Here is an 18894-nt window from a genome sequence, read left to right on the forward strand (position 1 = left end):
CAATAAAGTAAGAAATTTGACACAGAATGAAATTGGAATAGACCCAAGTTCTAACACCAATCAACCAAACCAAAGCATTCATCATCATTAACCAAGAGTCTAATTGCTAACTAATATCTTCCTTCCGTTTCTTGAGACCTTTAACTTAATTTATGGCCAAGTAGGCAGATGGAGTAAGACCCATAAAACCAGCTGAAATTACATCTCTTGAGTTAAGAATTGGCAGAATCTTTGCTCATTTGATCATCAGTATTTTCCAAGAGAAACATCAAGGCACTGCAACAGTGAGTGGTGACTCAATCCTGGGAAATCTATGGGTGAGTAGTTTAAATAATTCCAAAAGAAGGAGCTGAGGAACACTTATTTGCTCCCTACAGTCCCAATAGTGTGCCTCCATTTCAACATAAGAAGATCTCCCCCTATCTCATCAGTGGGAATTATTCCATTTTCCATGCCAACTTGCCATATGGATTATCTTACTATAAAGTTTGAGCCAAATTGACATCAGTTTGTGTTGTGGAGCTATACTGGAATTGCCTTTAATTATATTTAGAGCCCTCACAACTGAAAGAAAGAAAAAGGATCAGAGTGCAGAAACAATTGTCATTTCAATGCAAGGTATTTGGATAAAATCAATTCTACATGATGATGGCAGATTCTTGGCAGGTGAAGATCATGGGAAAACTTGCCTCTGTGGTAGTTGGCATGATCATCAAGACTGAAGAGACCAAGATCTGCAGGCTCTTGAGTAGTTAGGGCACAAGCATATCTTGGTTTGGAGGGGCTTTGTTATAAGAAGGCTCCTTCTGTTGTCTGTGCCTTTCTTCAGCAGCCTTGTGCTTTTTAAAAAATTTGTTCATGGGATATGGGCATTGCTGACTAGGCCAGCATTTAGATGGTACACACTGCTGCCACTGTCAGTTGGTGGTGGAGGGAGTGAATGTTGAAGGTGGTGAATGGTGTGTCAATCAAGAAGGCTACTTTGTCCTGGATGGTGTCGAGTTTCTTGAGCATTGTTGGAGCTGCACCCATCCAGGCAAGTGGAGCATATTCCATCACACTTCTGACTTGCACCTTGTAGATGGTGGACAGGCATTGGGGAGACAGGCACTCTGACCTATTCTTGTAGCCACAACATTTATATGGCTGACCAGTTCAGTTTCTGATCAACGGTAACCCCCCAGGATGTTGATAGTGGGGGAATTCAGTGATGGTCATTGCATTGAATGTCGAGGGGAGATGGTTAGATTCTCTCTTATTTGAGATGGTCATTGCCTGGCACTTGTGTGGTGTGAATGTTACTTGCCACTTATCAGCCCAAGCCTGGATGTTGTCCAGATCTTGCTGCATCTAGACACAGGCTGCTTCAGTGTCTGAGGAGTCGCAAATGGTACTGAACACTGTGCAATCATCAGCAAAATCTTCACTTCTGACCTCATGATGGAGGGAAGGTAATTGATGAAGCAGCTGAAGATGGTTGGGCTGAGGACACTACCCTGAGGAACTCCTGCAGTGATGCCCTGGGACAGAGATAATTGACCTCCAACAACCCGAACCATCTTCCTTTTTGCTCGGTATGATACCAACCAGCAGGGAGTTTTCCCCCTTATTCACATTGACTCCTGTTTTGCTAGGGCTCCTTGATGCCATACTCAGTCAAATGCTGCCTTGTTTTCAAGGGCAGTCACTCTCACCTCACCTCTGGAGTTCAGCTCTTTTGTCTATGTTTGGACCAAGGCTATAATGAGGTCTGGGACTGACTGGCTCTGGCGGAACCCAACCTGAGCGTCAGCGAGTAAGTTATTGCTGTGCAAATGCCATTTGATAGCACTGTCGATGACCCTTTTGATCACTTTGCCGATGATCGAGAGTAGACTGATAGGGCAGTAATTGGCCGGGTTGGATTTGTCCTGCTTTTTGTGTACCGGACATATCTGGGCAATTATCCACATTGTCTGGTAGATGCCAGTGTTGTAGCTGTACTAGAACAGCTTGGCTAGGGGTATGGCTCATTCTGGAGCACAGGTCTTCAGTTGGAATGTTGTCAGGGCCCAAAACCTTGCAGTATCCAGTGCCTTCAGCCATTGCTTGATATCACGTGGAGTGAATCGATTGGCTGAAGATTGGCATCTGTGACGCTGTGGACCTCAGGAGGAATCTGAGAAGAATCATCCACCCGGCACTTCTGGCTGAAAGTGGATGCAAATGGTTCAGCCTTGTCTTTTGCACTGATGTGCTGGGCTCCCCCATTGCTGAGGATGGAGTTATTTGTGGAGCCTCCTCCTCCTGTTAGTTGTTTAATTGTCCGCCACCATTCACGACTGGATGTGGCAGGACTTAAAGGCTGCATTTTTTTATTCATTCATGGAATGTGGGCATTGCTGGCTAGGCCAGCATTTATTTCCCATCTCTAATTGCCCTTGAGAAGGTGGTGGTGAGCTGCCTTCCTGAACCATTGCAGTCCATGTGGGGTAGGTACACCCACAGTGCTGTTAGGAAGAGAGTTCCAGGATTTTGACCCAGCGATGGTGAAGGAACAGCGATATAGTTCCAAATCAGGCTGGTGTGTGGCTTGGAGGGGAACTTGGATGTGGTGTTATTTCCATGCAGCTGCTACCCTTGTCCTTCAAGGTGGTAGAGGTCATGGGTTTGGAAGGTACAGTGCATCTCATAGTTGGTACACACTGCTGACACTTTGCATCGGTGGTGAAGGCAGTGAATGTTGAAGGTGGTGGATGGGGTGCAAATCAAGTGGGCTGCTTTGTCATGGATGATCCCGAGCTTCTTGAGTGTTCCTGATTGTTATGTGCCAACTGTCTCTGTTGGCACCTCCTGCTCCCATACCCATTGATCAATGTTAGCCCGAGAGAGCTGTCATTTCAGCTGGTCTTTGAAGCGTTTGCGTCATGGACCTCTATCTTGTTTACCATAGCATAGTTCACCATAAAGCACTGATTTTGGTTTTCTGGAATCTTCAATGCGTGGCACATATTCTGCCCAGCACAGTTAGCATTGTAAGAGAATGCATTCAATGCTGGACAGATTGGCTCTGTTGAGGACTTCATTGTTTGTGATGTAGTCCTGCCATCTGATGTTCATGATGGATTGAAGACAGCATTGATGGAAGCCCTCCAGCAGTCACATTTGCTTTCTGTACAGAACCCATGATTCTGACCCATACAAGGCTGACAACCGCTCTGTATACTTGAATTTTGGTAGAGATTTGTTGTGAATCTTTTTGCCAGACACGCTTCAAGAGATGGCCAAAGAAGCTATTGGCCTTGGATAGGCAATTGTCTGTGTCCTTGTGACAGTGGCATCTATTGAGATGATGCTACCTAGACAAGTAAACTATTCTACTGCCTTGAGGTCATTGCTGTCAATGCTGATCTGTGGTGGATTGTAATTTCCTTGGGGCCATGGCTGGTCCAGCACTCTGTTTTCTTTAGGCTGATAGTAAGACCAAAGGCATTTGTTGACTCAGAGAAACAGTTTACAATGAGCTGCCCCCTCCGTGTGTGCCAGAAGGGTGCAATCATCAGCACACAAAAGCTCCACGATAAGTTCTTCAGTAGTTGTCGCAGGTGGCAGAGAAGAGTCTGCTGTCTGTTTGGAAGTGGATGTATACACCCTCCGTGGGGACATGCAGTCCATATTAAAAACTTAGATGCCTTGCTGCCAAGTGGATTGGATCTGTAAATTTGTACTGCAGCAGTAGTTTCTCCTCATGCAGTGAAACCTTTCCAGTGAACTTTATTTTGCATTTGGCTGAAATCTAATTTGTGCCACATGACTTTGCATCACTGTGCTTTATTTAATTCCTCTCCTTCTTTAAAATTTGCCTTAAAACTTAATGTGACAGAAACCACACCTGCCAAATGGAAACATATTAATTTCATCATATGTGACACTACTGAAACTTTTTTTACTGGACATTGAACATAACTTGTTTAAAAGGACCACAGAACTGAACAGCTAAAACATGGCTGCACATTTGCATTCTGAGAGACAGTTGAATAGAGAGACAATGGAAGTGCTCACTGATTTAATTAACAAGATTGGTCTGGCAACAGTGATGATCCACATCTTGTCTGTGTAACAGTCAGCATGCCACCCGCACCCGCTCCCCCCCCCCCCCCCCCACCACCCCCTCCACCCCCGCCGAGTGTGTCTAGTAAGCTTTGAAGAATCAACAATCTTCCCCAGAAGATGCTGTTTCAAACAAAGAGCTGGTCACATGACTTACCTGCTGGCCAGACTGGGAACTGTTTGAATTGTGCCTCACAGAAAGATTAAGAGCAGACTGCAATTAGAAGGCAAAAGGAAAGGAAGGTTCCCCCTCTCTCTCTGTCTCTCTCTCTCAAGCAAAGTTCCAGGGACCCATGGAAGCAGCTTAAGCCTTAAAGGACCTCTTCAGCCTTCTGGTACCAGAGAAACAAATTTGAAAGTGTGCACTGGGCCCCAGCAAGAACTGCAAGACCTCAACTCCAATCAAGAACTTTACATCCAAACCAAAAGACAGTAATTGAATTCTATTTATTGCCAGCCCTACTTATACGTCCCCCTTTAATTCTTTCTCCCCCTCTGTATCTATTTGTGTGTGTTTCTCTCGTATGCATGCTAGCGTGGTTGTATCACGTATTTTAGTAATTTTAATTGAGTTAGAGTGAAAAGGTTAATAAACTTACAACTTCCTTGTTTAAACCTTAAAAAGCCTGTCTGATTGGTTCATTTACAATTGCAATTAGAGAGCAGTGAGCAAGGATTCAGTGAGGCGAAGCTAAAAACACTGCGTTTTAAAAGTTAAACCCTGTAACGGCCAAACCAGGAAAGGGGCAAGCGGAGAGCCTGAGACCCCTTCCTCACCCGGTCGTAACACTATCCATTTGATCAACCTGTCCTATCTCCTTCCTTAGCTCGGTGTCAACCTTTGTCTCTTTATACACTCCTGCGAACCTCCTTAGGTCAATTTACTACATTAAGGCACTATATAATTGCAAGTTGTTGTTGTACTATCTCAGGGGAATTGATTTTGTCTGCTAGTGCACTGGTAAATGCATTCATGTAAAATTCCTTTGTGAGCAGCCTTAATCAAGTCATTAACTCATTTGTAATGACTACAGCAAAGCCACTTTTATATGGATGCTCATTTGCTTTGGGCTCTGGAATACTGGCATTCATGAGCCAACTCTTACATTGTTTACATTGTTCTTAGCCTGGCATAGTCCAGGTTCTTTTTGTGGGCTTCCAATTCTGCTGCTGGGATAAGGGAGCCGGATTTAATCACGTAAACACAAGGAGCTGGCTCAGACACTGGCATTTCAGAATCCAAACTTAATAAATGTTGGAATAAAAATAGCACGCCAAAATATTTTGATGCTGTGCTAAAAAAGCAAATTAAAACCCTTAGTGCAATCTGCCAGATGGCAATGTGCTCTCTCAGGTCCATATTGCTAAGCTCCCTCTCCAAATTACTAAGTAGAATGTCTTCCCCTTTCCAATAGCTCCTTATGTGTCTCAATGCCAAATTTAATAAAGCTCTTGTAATGCACCTTATATAACATAAGAAGACAAGGAATAGGAGCAGCAATAGGCCATTTGGCCCTTCAAGTCTGATCTGCCATTCAATAAGATCATGGCTGATCTAATTGTGGCCTTAACTCTACTTTCCTGCCTACCTCTCTCCCTCTTCCCCCCTCAAACAACCCTTGACTTTCTTGTCAATCAAAAATCTGTCTAACTCAACCTTGCATATATTCGATGACTTAGTCTCGACAGCTCACTCAGGAAGAGATTTCCAAACACTGACAACCCTCTCTATTAAAGGTGCTACATAAATGTAAATCATTGTTGTGGTAGCGTCGTCTATTTGTAACACAGAACCACTTTAAAAAGCAGCTCTGCAGTCTCTGATCAGATCCCTGGGTTCTATAAAAAAAACCTTGTTTATATTAACTGAAGATCACATAACAGCTGGAACAAGCAATTTTGTGCACATGCAGTTATTTTTAAGTCACGATTCCTGATAATTGTTTATGGCCTCTATAGTTTCTCCAACAGTGATGCAAGATCACACAAGCCAGCAGACAGACAGTAAAGATGACTGCCTTAATCTTTGTTGATCTTTTGGTCTTGAATTGCCACTGACCAAAAATTGGCTCAGGAAGAGATAATTCATTCACATAACAATGTATTTGCTATTTTAACATGGCTTTGTGTTGCGTTCCCAGCTTTTATGGCAGAAGATGCAGAGCTTGAACCCCTCTTAGATAGTCCTGCCAAGAGGAGACCAGAGCTTTGCCTCGGAATGCTGAGTTTGCGTCCAGCAGGAGGCTCCTGTCTGGTGGATGAGAGTAGCTCCCTCCTCATTGAATAGATTGAAACCCTTCCATTGTATTGAACTAACGACCCTATTGACTGGTAAAAGATGGTTACAGCCTGCGAATCTTTCCACTACTTCTTAATATTCTCCAAAAGAAAAGTGTGAAGATATGAAAAATTAACAAACAAAAACCATTAACCCAAATGTGTTAAAATAGTGCACAAAAGAGTCTCATATAAATGTGTCAATTATTACGCTGATATTCTCAGAACATATTTTTATGGACTTCATGTTTATGATGCCTTTTGGACAATGTTGCCTCACAAGGGATCTAAGAAGCCAATTATTTTGCTGGGTTTCTGACTCCCTCGCCCCCAAAGGCTCTATGCCATCTTATTTATTTTACTGTGCTGTTACCAGTAGCAACACCACCGTCAGTAGCAGTCAGCTAAAGTAAACTCACTGCGAAGCCCTGTTAAAGACGAATGTTTGTGGAAAAGTACTTTTCATCGTTTAACGCCGCATAATTTTTCAAATATAATTGTTCTCGGGATGTTTGTGAGGCTGGCAAGATCCCATTCATTGCCCATCACTAGACAAATCGGATCGGAGCTTCGCATCCCATGCAACAACAAAAAAGACACGCTCTTGTTTCTCTCAAACAGAGCTTTTCCATATCGGTTTTTCCACCAAAGGCAATGCCCCTTTAATATATGTTCAGGCCTCACTCTATCAGGATTAGATTCAACTGCTCAGCGTGTACAGTACACATCATGTATTCTCCATGGGGGTTCTCTGTACTTTTGTTTCCTGCCATGGAATCTTCCACTAAGTTTTTGAAAAGTCGAATGAAACACAGCAATTAAGGCATTAAGTCATTGCCATGAAAACATTAGAAACACAGGTTCCAGTTGACGTTTTAACAAGTCAATTGGTACACTTCTGTGACTGCCACAACCCGACACCTCACACAAATCTTTACAGATGGTTCCAAGACACTTGTTCTCCAATTCCCTCCCCCTTCTACTCCCCCCCCCCCAAATAGTCAAGGGATCCAAATACTTTCATGACACAGTACTTAAATCTGACAATTTATTAATGCTATTTGCCATTTCGTTAATATTCCAGATTTAAGTATTTTTCCCAAATCATTTTGCCACGTGTTTAGTGGAATTGAAGCATTCCTCCAGATAGCCTGTTCTACCGCAGCCGCATTTTTCCAGCCGTGCAACATAAACCAGATTCTCCTAGTGATATTAAATCGCTTTACCACTTTCTTCCCTTTTTAAAAAAAAATCCCAAACCGTGCTGCATTTTTCTCTCTCCTCCTGCTGTCTCCCTGACATACCTTTCCCCCGCCTTATTCTTACTCATAATTGAGTGCTATTTCTCTCCTTCACGACCCCCCGCCCTCCCCCTTGTTCTCGGCTCAGCCCTTCTTACTCTTTTTATATTCCCTCATCCCTGTTAATTTAATCTCACGGTTATCCTCATCCATCACCTACAACACAACTGCAGAGAAACTTCTTTTGTCTTTTTGTTTACAAAGAAAGGCTTTTCACATGAAAAGAAAAACAGAACCGACATCCATTCACCTGAAGTATATTGCTTGCCACTAGAATCCAAAGCAGCAGCCGCTTCATTCCTGTAAAATGGTTGTAAATTCATTGAACCTTGAAGTTCAGACTTTTGCAGATTCACAAACTCAGGATTCCACCAGTTTGCATGACTGATCACGTAATCTCAGATAGTGCAATGCAGTCCTCCCTATATTTCCCCTCTGTAAATTTAGCCTTTATTAATTCTCATGTGACGTCAGGATAACTGACAAGTATATTTTTCCCTTTCCCCCCCGCCCCGGGTGTCTATCCCATTCTACTGTCGCATTCAGTAGAATGAGTGAGCGAGGAGTTCTTAAAGGGACAACGCACGCACTAAAGAGAACGGGCGCGGGGAACAGTTACTGCGAATGGTCCACAGAATGGACTCGGCTACAAACTCACCATTTATTTTTTTTTCATGTTCCGCTAAACTTACAAAACCAAGAGTTGCTGTTCAAATTCCTTTAAAGGACAAACGACACCCACCCAGCCAGCTGCAAAACGGACACTCACAAAAAGAAATAAAATCTCTGCTTCCAGACTGCTGTCCCCAGAGACTCTTTTCGCATTTAAAGTGCTTTAACTTTAAATTTAACTAAGCAAAAAAAAACAACCCCCCGCAAACAAGAGACACCGGGAAGAGAATCACCGTACAGCGAAATAAATCGAAATGGTTTATTTTATTTATTAAATAAAACTGAAGGTAGTCAGAAACTGAAGTTTTAAAATACACTACTTACTCCAAAGGGTTAAAGTTATGAAAATCGGAGACTGGAGGGAATAATATGCACTATTAATAGATAAATAATACATGCACACACACAAATATGCCCAAATACTGCTCTTTATATATTGGATTGTAGTATTGGTCATATATCCTTCACTTAATTTAATTGAAGTAGATAAACTACGTCTCTTTCAGTTTCACCCACTCTTGATTTACACGATGGGGTTCTCAGTACTTCAACACATCTCGGGTAGAGAGACTTTCCCCCGCAGTGAAGGGAGGCGACAAGCTGCCGTGAGTGGAAGCACGGTTCGGTCATCCCGATTCCCACATTATTGCAAGCGGAATATTTCCAGGCGGGTCAAAGTGTGGGTGTTGGCAGAGCCTTGTGCTTATCGGCATGTTTGTAGTGGGATGTTTCAAGGTAGGAAGGAAAATAAGGGCTTGGGGGAAGAAGAGTTGAATCAAAGCGTGAAAGAGGGAAGCGGATGGAAAGAGGGCGGAAAAAAGGAAGGAATCATCAAGGAAAAGTGCATGGAAGAAACAAGATTGAGGCAAAAGAAATGAAAATGATAGAAGTGAAAGAGAACAAAACGGGAAAGGAAATAGAACGTCGAGAACGTGAAAGCTAAAAGGAGGAATGAATAGAGGAAAAGGGAGTGGAGTTTTATTGTAAATCTATGACAAATGATTTTGATAAGTCCCTTCAACCGGGGCAGTGATGGGACGACGCGGCTGCCCAGTCTCTGCTGGCTGCCTGCTCGGTGGGCTCTCACCGAACAAGTTGAACGCTCCATTTTCTCAGCAATGTTAAAGACGGCCACTCAATCCATGAGGTGTCTCCTGGTCTGCGAGGGCAAAAAGGTGGCACCAGTGCCAGGGAAGCTGCTGCCAATCAAGGCGTGTTTTATAGTTAAGTATCCGGATTACCAACCCTTCTGTTCTAACTTTCCAAAGTTGATTTTTTTTTTAAATTAGCCTCCAATCAGATAAAGCACCGCCTCATAGTTTAGGGGGAAGCTGAGAGGTTTTTAAATTATACATGCAGCTCCTAAATGTGTTCAGAATCCAGACCAGTTTAGGGAACATCTCCAAAAAGAATCCCATCTCTTCTGAAAAGAAAAAAGTAAAGGCTATCAAAAGATCATATTTCCTATCAATTACAGACTGTAATCATTGGGGATGATTAAAGACAAGGAGGGAATAATAAACGAATGCCTTTAAAACGAATTCCATTCTATTTGATGAAATCGCCCATTCACTTGCATTTACAACTGGTTATTATGAATCGCAGAGCTCACAAAGTTAAAGGGATTTTTGTGTGAGCCTCACCAGGAATGGTACACTCTCGTGGATCACAAATAAATGCTGACATATTTAAAAACACAGTAGTGTGGGATTACTTTTCCGCTGTATTCTTCTTCATTTAGATGGCAGTGGTAGCCACTCTTGCCTCTAAGTCTAAAAGTTGTGTGTTTAAGTCCCACTGGAGACTTGAGCACAAACTCTAGACTGCCACGTTAGTATAGAACTGAGAGAGTGCTGCATTGCCAGAGGTGCTGTCTTTGGATGAGATGTTAAACTGAGATCCTATCTACCCACTCATATGGTTGTAAAATACCCCATGGAGCTCTTTTGACCAAGAACAATGGACCTCTCCCATGACCTGGTCGATGTTTATCTCTCAACCAACACACTAAAGCAGATTATCTGGCGATTGTCATTTCTGTTTGTGGGAGCTTGCTGTGCACAAATTGGTGACTGTGTTTCCTACATTACAATAGTGACAACTCTTCAAAAGTACTTCATTAGCTGTAAAGCTATATGGGACATCCCGAGGTCATTAAAGGCAGTGCATAATTGCAAGTCTATCTTTCATTATACATCTTCAGAAATTGAACAAACCTGAATGACGGATGGAAAATTAAGAAAAAAAAGTCCCCCTTCCCCATTACAGCAAATAATTATTGGTAAAAAAGACTTCTAGGATTTTCATCTCAGCTTCTGGGAGTGAGGCTTTGACACTGGGCTAGCATTCCTGCCTCTGAGTCAAAAGGTACACTGCTGACAGTCCTGGCAAATGGAGGCTGTGAATTCTAAAATAAAAACAAAATACTGGAAATACTTAGCAGTTCAGGCAACATATGTGGAGTGCCAGACAAAGTTAATGTTTCAGGGTAATGTCCTTTTTATCAGAACAGTTCTTAATTTTTGGGTTGACATCTGTAATGATACTTATGATACTGGCCCCTCTTTATTATTTCATTTTATTTTGTTTTATCATTTTTTTTTTACCATGTGCCTGCCTTAAACTGGGTTTTTCTTGCTTGTGCTTTTGGCTAGGGCTGTTCATTATTCTGCCATTAACGCTGTCTCTGCACTAATGATTTGACTTTCACCACACCATTAGCACACTGTCTTTGCCTTTGCCCCATGACCTCCTTATCAGTTCATCTCTCCTGCCCTCTGTCCTACCACACACCTTCCCTTTTGTTCTCTTTACCCCCATCCCTGCTTTACTTGCTTAAAACCTATTACATTTCTAACCTTTGCCAGTTCTGATGAAAGGCCATAGACCTGAAGAGTTAACTCTGCTTCTCTCTCCACAGATGCTGCCAGAGTATTTCCAGAACTTTCTGTTTTTATTTATGATACTTGTATCATTGGGTGTGGATAGGAGCAACCCCTCAGCTTCATACGGGTTGTGGAAGGGCATAAGATCCTTCCACCACCTAGGACTAACCACCTTATCGGTTGGTATAAAGATGGCCATAAGAAGTGTCCACATCATGGCCTGTCAATCTGTTAGTCAGCCGATGGATTATTCCACTACTTCACACTATTCTTCAAGGGAAGCGTGAAGATTTGAAAACAACAATCTCTGCTACTGTCTCTGAAAATGTGATGATTACTGCTTGTGTAAAGCATCGATACCTTTGTGCAAAATATCTATTTAGCAAATGGTAAAACACATACTCAACTGAGGGCAAGGCACAATGTTTTAAGAAACATGTCATTGTGTAATATTCTCCACTGTTTATAATATATACTGACTACTTTTCCTACTGAGTTGCAGACTACCACTTTGCATTAATCATATATTACTTATAGTTTAGTCAGCAGGTCGTGTGCCAGCTACAAGGAGTTGCTGCCCACCACGCTTCTTGCCACCTGCAAAGAAAGAAGAAACATCATGAAACAGTTCAGATGAAAGTATTTCTGATCAAACTAAAATAAGCTGCAAATGTTTTTTGAGCATTGACCTTTGTTCAAAAGTGGAAGCTGGGATATAAGAAAGATAAGCTCTCTCATCTTTCATTTATCAGTTCTGACAAAAGGCATACACCCTAGACGTTGAGCTGTCTTTTCAGAATCTCAACTATACAGACTGGTGTCTTTCCATTACAGCCTTTAATTGTTTCTTACATGAGTCTCCCAGATAGGTTTGGATGAAGTAGGATATAAAATGGAAGCGATACAGTGCCCTGGACAGATTGCACTTTGAGAATTATGTCTGATTTTGGCCAGTGAGAGACATTCAAGTACTGAGGTCAATGCAGGGAAGAGCCACAAGGCTAATTCGTAATGTCACAGGATTGAATTATGAGGCAAAATTGGGAAAAAATGGTTTCTTCAGCCTTGAAAGAAGGCAACTGTGAGAGAACCTCATAGAAATATATAAGAGTAAATGTAAAGAAATGATTTACAGATATCTGTACTAATTAAAAATAACCATGGCAGTGTAGCAAGGGGATACAGGTTTCAAATGGTTAAAGGCAAGTTTTGATTGCTGTTAAGAAGTTCTTCATATGAAGAGTGATCAACAATTGGAATTAACCTCTGAAAAGAGTAGTGGAGGCAAAACCATTTGAATCATTTAAGAGACAAGTTGATTTTTTTTTTATTTGTTCATGGGATGCGGGCGTCTCTGGCTAGGCCAGTAATTATTGCCCATCCCTAATTGCCCTTGAGAAGGAGGTGGTGAGCTGCCATCTTGAACCGCTGCAATCCTTGAGGTGTAGATACACAAACGGTGCTGTTAGGAAGGGAGTTCCAGGATTTTGATGCAGCAACAGTGAAGGAACGGTGATATAGTTCCAAGTCAGGATGGTGTGTGGCTTGAAGGGGAATTTGCAGGTGGTGGTGTTCCAATGCATCTGCTGCCCTTGTTCTTCTAGGTGGTAGAGGTCATGGTTTGGAAGGTGCTGTCTAAGGACCCTTGGTGAGTTGCTGCAGTGCATCTTGTAGATGTTACACACTGCTGCCACTGCGTTGGAGGTGAAGGGAGTGAATGTTGAAGGTGATGAATGGGGTGCCAATCAAGCGAGCTGCTTTGTCCTGGATGGTGTCGAGCTTCTTGAGTGTTGTTGGAGCCACACCCATCCAAACAAGTTATGATTAGGATATTCAGCTCATCCCTTTGCTAGTCTAACTTTTCAAGAATAGTGAGCAACTTCACAGCCCTCAATGTTTCAGTTTCTTCTCATGGCATTGGTGGATAATTCCAAGCATTTATCACTCTTGAGAAAGGAAAATTCTCCCAAATATCTCTTCTAGATTTTTAAAAATTAATTAAACTTATATTCTCTAGCTCTCCTAGCTTACTTTGAAGTAATATTCTTAGTTTATCTACTTTACCATGATGAGGCACCCCTTCTCTCTGGTCTATATACTAACTTTACTTCCTTGTAACCAATTGTCTTTTATTACATGCAATGTGTAGCTTTGACGGAAACAACACCAAATGGAAACATATTAATTTTGTCATATAGAACACTGCTTGAATGCTTACTGGACATTGAAAATAACATGCTTAAAAAGACCACAAAGCAGTGGCTGAAAACATGGCTGCACATTTGCATTCTGAGAGACAGCTGCACAGAGAGACAATGGATTCAATTAACATGATAGGTTTTGTCAATCGTGATAATCAGAAGACATTGAGAGTCATTGGCTGTGTAAGAGCTAGCATTCCACCCCCCACACTGAGTATGTCTGGTAAGTTTTGAAGAATCAACAAACTTCGCAGGTGATGGTGTTTCAAACAAAGAGCTAGTCACATGAATAACCTGCTGGCCAACTTAGAAATTGATTGAAATGTGCTCACAGTAAAGTTTTGAGGCAGACTACTTTTTGAAGACTAAAGAGAAGCAAGGTCTCTTTCTCCCTCGGTCTCTCTCTCTCATGCAAAGTTCCAGGGATGCACAAAAGTAACGTAAGCCTCAAGACAGAAGACCCCTGCAGCCTTCTGGTACCAACAAAACAAGTTTGAAAGTGTGCACTGGGGCACAATGAGAACTGCAAGACTTAACTGCAATCCAACTTTACATCCAACCCAAAACCAGTAACTGAATTCCATCTACTACTTCAAACCTTCCCCCTTTAATTCTTTCTCCTTCTCTGTATCTATATGTGTGTGTGTTTATCGCATATGCATGCAGCATGGTTGCGTCACGTATTTTTAGTAGTTTTAACTGAGTTAGAGTTTTAAGGTGAATAAACTTATAGCTTTTTTGTTTAAATCTAAGAACTGTCCGGTTGATTCCTTTACAATTACAATTAAAGAGCAGTGAGCACGGACTCACTGAGGGGAAGCTAAAAAAAACATGCTTTAAAAGTTAAACCCTGTTCCGGCCAAACCAGGAAAAGGGTGAGTGGGGAGCCTTAGACCCTTTCCTTACCTGGTCGTAACAATAGTGTTAATCCAAGGTAAAGGGGAAGTGGAGATACAAGAGAGGATAATGGTTGTGTGGGAGGGGAAGCAGTGAGAATGCGAGATGGGACAATTGGTGTACAGCTAACATGACAGTATAAGGAGGGGAGCATTGGCAGTATGGGAAGGGGTGGCAGGTTTATGAGCCGCCACAGTAACCTTCTGTTGGGATGGGGGGTGTAGAGGGGAGAAGCATTAAAAGGGGAAACAGCAACAGTACAGGAGAGGAAATAGTAGTATATGTAGGGGAACAATGGTATAGGAGGGGACAGCAGTGGCTTGAGAGGGTAAAGTAGCAGTCTTGGAGGGGGCAATGTGCACTCGCTCTATAATACTGCTGAAAGTGCCAGCCAGTTTTGCTAGTCATGATACAAGTGATTAATTTTCTTTCAATAAAGATTTGCATGATACATAGAATTGCATAGCCTCTACAATGCAGAAACAGGCCATTTGGGCCAACTGGAGCTGGTGATTATACTGCACATAAACCTCCCCCCACTCTATTTTCCTCTTCCCAGCCTATTCCCCATATCTTTCCATTCCCTTCTCCCTCGAGTATGCATCAGGCCTCTCCTTAAATCATCAATGCCATCTACTTCAAGCATTCCATGTGGCAACACATTTCACATTCTCACCACTCTCTGTAAAGAGCTTCTTCCTAAATTAGTTATCTGATCTGTTATTGGCTATCTTATATTTATGAAATGTTAACTCTGCTTCTCTCTCCACCGATGCTGCCAGAACTGCTGAGTGTTTCCAGCATTTTCTGTTTTTATTTCATATTTATGCCCCCTTGTTCTGGACTCACTCACATACAGAAACAATTTCTTCACATTCTGTCAAACCCCGTCATAATTTTAAAGACCTCTATCAGGTCTCCTCTTAGTCTTTTTTCTAGAGGAAAAACTGCTGTCTACTTAATTCATCCTCTCAATTCTTGCAATATCCTTGGAAATAGTTTCTGCATTTTCTCCAATGTTTCAATATCCTTTTTGTAGTATGGCTTATAAGAAAGAGTATTAATCTATGATTTAACATTAAAGCGGCTGAGAATTTAACTGCAGCACAAATCAGGCCCGCCCTTAAATGCATCAATGCCATCTATATCAAACATTCCATGTGGCAACACATTTGACATTCGCGGGGTACAATATGGTTGTGTTGATTAGTGCAATTAATTGTGATAAAAGCAAAAGCTCAGAGGGATTGCAACAAGGAACATCACCAAATTATTTCATGCAAGCCAACCTTTGAGGATGGGGTTTTAGAGGTTAACAATAAATAGAAACTCTGGAAGTCAAGAGCTGCCAGCTGCTTGGGGTTGTTCTCTTTACTTATCTTAACTTGGAATCCTGGGTACCTCTTGAACTTTTCCTTACTCCTCTGCATGACTTCCAATTTTCCTAAATTGCGTGTTACCCAATCCAAACCACAGAGATTCTTTGAGGGGTATAGAAGGTCAGTGAAAGTACGGAAAGTCCTCATCAGAGAACTCCTCTTTGCTGACGATGCTGCTTTAACATCTCACACTGAAGAATGCCTGCAGAGTCTCATCGACAGGTTTGCGTCTGCCTGCAATGAATTTGGCCTAACCATCAGCCTCAAGAAAACGAACATCATGGGGCAGGATGTCAGAAATGCTCCATCCATCAATATTGGCGACCACGCTCTGGAAGTGGTTCAAGAGTTCACCTACCTAGGCTCAACTATCACCAGTAACCTGTCTCTAGATGCAGAAATCAACAAGCGCATGGGTAAGGCTTCCACTGCTATGTCCAGACTGGCCAAGAGAGTGTGGGAAAATGGCGCACTGACACGGAACACAAAAGTCCGAGTGTATCAGGCCTGTGTCCTCAGTACCTTGCTCTACGGCAGCGAGGCCTGGACAACGTATGCCAGCCAAGAGCGACGTCTCAATTCATTCCATCTTCGCTGCCTTCGGAGAATACTTGGCATCAGGTGGCAGGACTATATCTCCAACACAGAAGTCCTTGAAGCGGCCAACACCCCCAGCTTATACACACTACTGAGTCAGCGGCGCTTGAGATGGCTTGGCCATGTGAGCCGCATGGAAGATGGCAGGATCCCCAAAGACACATTGTACAGCGAGCTCGCCACTGGTATCAGACCCACCGGCCGTCCATGTCTCCGTTATAAAGACGTCTGCAAACGCGACATGAAATCGTGTGACATTGATCACAAGTCGTGGGAGTCAGTTGCCAGCATTCGCCAGAGCTGGCGGGCAGCCATAAAGACAGGGCTAAATTGTGGCGAGTCGAAGAGACTTAGTAGTTGGCAGGAAAAAAGACAGAGGCGCAAGGGGAGAGCCAACTGTGCAACAGGCCCAACAAACAAATTTCTCTGCAGCACCTGTGGAAGAGCCTGTCACTCCAGAATTGGCCTTTATAGCCACTCCAGGCGCTGCTTCACAAACCACTGACCACCTCCAGGCGCGTATCCATTGTCTCTCGAGATAAGGAGGCCCAAAAGAAAGAAAAAAGAAAGAAGAATTGGCACATTGAGTGAAGTGAAGCTCCAAATGAACAAGTATACTTGTATACATTTCTTCCAATTTTTTCACCTCTGACCCAAAGGCAGTGACATATACTGGTCTCTTGTTCTGACTGTGTCAGTCTCCATGTGATTCTTCTGATCAACAGGTTTTTTAAAGCACACAGCCAATCATAAACCTGTCCTCATTCTATTCCTTCACTCATATACATTTTCTGTAGTAATCTGGAGTGGGAACCCTGATGACTATTCCTTTCTCCAGACCAGGAACACTAAAGTGCCCAACAAAAATCACAGAATTGTTATCGCCCATTGCGTCTGCACCGGCTTCCTTGTGCTTTCCCATTGCAGTCCCAGCTGAGAACAGCTACCTCAATTCAGATTAGAGTCAAAGAGTCATAGAGTTATACAGCACAGAAACAGGCCCTTCGGCCCATCGTGTTTGTGCCGGCCATCAAGCACTTAACTATTCTAATCCCATTTTCCATCACTTGGCTCATAGCCTTGTATGCTATGGCGTTTCAAGTGCTCATCTAAATACTTCTTAAATGCTGTGAGGGTTCCTACCTCTACCACCACTTCAGGCAGTGCATTCCAGATTCCAACCACTCTCTGAGTGAAAATTTTTTTCCTCAAATCCCCTCGAAACTGCCTTCCCCTTACCTTAAATCTATGCCACCTGGTTATTGATCCCTCTGCTAAGGGAAAAAGTTTCTTCCTATCTACCATATCTATGCCCCTCATAATTTTGTATACCTCAATCAGGTCCCCCCTCAGCTTTCTCTGCTCTAAGGAAAACAAACCTAGCCTTTTCAGTCTCTCTTCATAGCTGAAATGTTCCAGCCCAGGCAACATCCTGGTGAATCTCCTCTGCACCCTCTTCAGTGCAATCTCATCCTTCCTATAGTGTGGTGCCCAGAACTGTACACAGTACTCCAGCTGTGGCCTAACTAGCATTTTATACAGCTCCATCATTACCTCCCTGCTCTTATATTCTATGCCTCGGCTAATAAAGACAAATATCCCATTGGCTTCCTAACCACCTTATCTAGCTATTCTGCTGCCTTCAGTGATCTATGGACAAGTACACCAAGGTCCGTCTGACCTTCTGTACTTCCTAGGGTCCTACCATCCATTGTATATTGCCTTGCCTTGTTAGTCCTCCCAAAATGCATCACCTCAGATTTCTCAGGATTAAGTTCCATTTGCCACTGCTCCGCCCATCTTACCAACCCATCTATATCGTCCTGTAATCTAAGGCTTTCCTCCTCACTATTTACAACACCACCAATTTTCGTGTCATCTGTGAACTTCCTTATCATACCTCCTATATTCACATCTAAATCATTAATGTACACTACAAACAGCAAGGGTCCCAGCACCGATCCCTGCAGTACACCACTAGTCACAGGCTTCCACTCGCAAAACAACCCTCGACCATCACCCTCTGCCTCCTGCCATGGGCTCTTACCTTCTTAACCAATCTCCCATGCAGGGCCTTATCAAAAACCTTACTGAAGTCCATATAGACTACATCTACTGCTTTACTCTCATCTATACATCTAGTCACCTCCTCAAAAAATTCAATCAAGTTAGTTAGACACAATCTCCCCCTGACAAAGCCATGCTGACTATCCCTGATTATTCCCTGCCTCTCCAAGTGGAGATTAATCCTGTCCCTCAGAATTTTTTCCAATAGTTTCCCAACCACTGATGTTAGACTCACCGGCCTGTAATTATCTGGTTTATCCCTGCTGCCCTTCTTGAGTAATGGTACAACATTCGCTGTCCTCCAATCCTCTGGTACCTCTCCTGTGACCAGAGAGGATTTGAAAATTTGTCTTAGAGCCCCTGCTATCTCCTCCCTTGCCTTACATAACAGCCTGGGATACATCTCATCTGGGCTTGGGGATTTATGCATTTTTAAGCCCGCTAAAACATCTAATACTTCCTCTCTTTCAATGTTAATATATTCAAGTATATCACAATGCCCCTCCCTGATCTCTACACCTACATCGTC

At 42.8% G+C, this 18894-nt stretch overlaps 1 protein-coding gene across 1 annotated transcript in view; it reads right to left on the reverse strand.

The window, feature by feature from the left end:
- ccn4b (cellular communication network factor 4b) overlaps positions 1-8105 on the reverse strand; it is an 86109-nt gene extending 78004 nt beyond the window's left edge. Inside the window, exon 1 of the mRNA XM_068031398.1 lies at positions 7918-8105. Within this exon, the coding sequence (XP_067887499.1) occupies positions 7918-7965 (48 nt within the window). The 5' untranslated portion in view covers positions 7966-8105. The remainder of the gene's footprint in view (positions 1-7917) is intronic.
- Between the last annotated feature and the right edge of the window lie 10789 nt (positions 8106-18894).

Source organism: Heterodontus francisci, chromosome 5, assembly GCF_036365525.1.
Source record: "Heterodontus francisci isolate sHetFra1 chromosome 5, sHetFra1.hap1, whole genome shotgun sequence".
Taxonomy (NCBI): Eukaryota; Metazoa; Chordata; class Chondrichthyes; order Heterodontiformes; family Heterodontidae; genus Heterodontus; species Heterodontus francisci.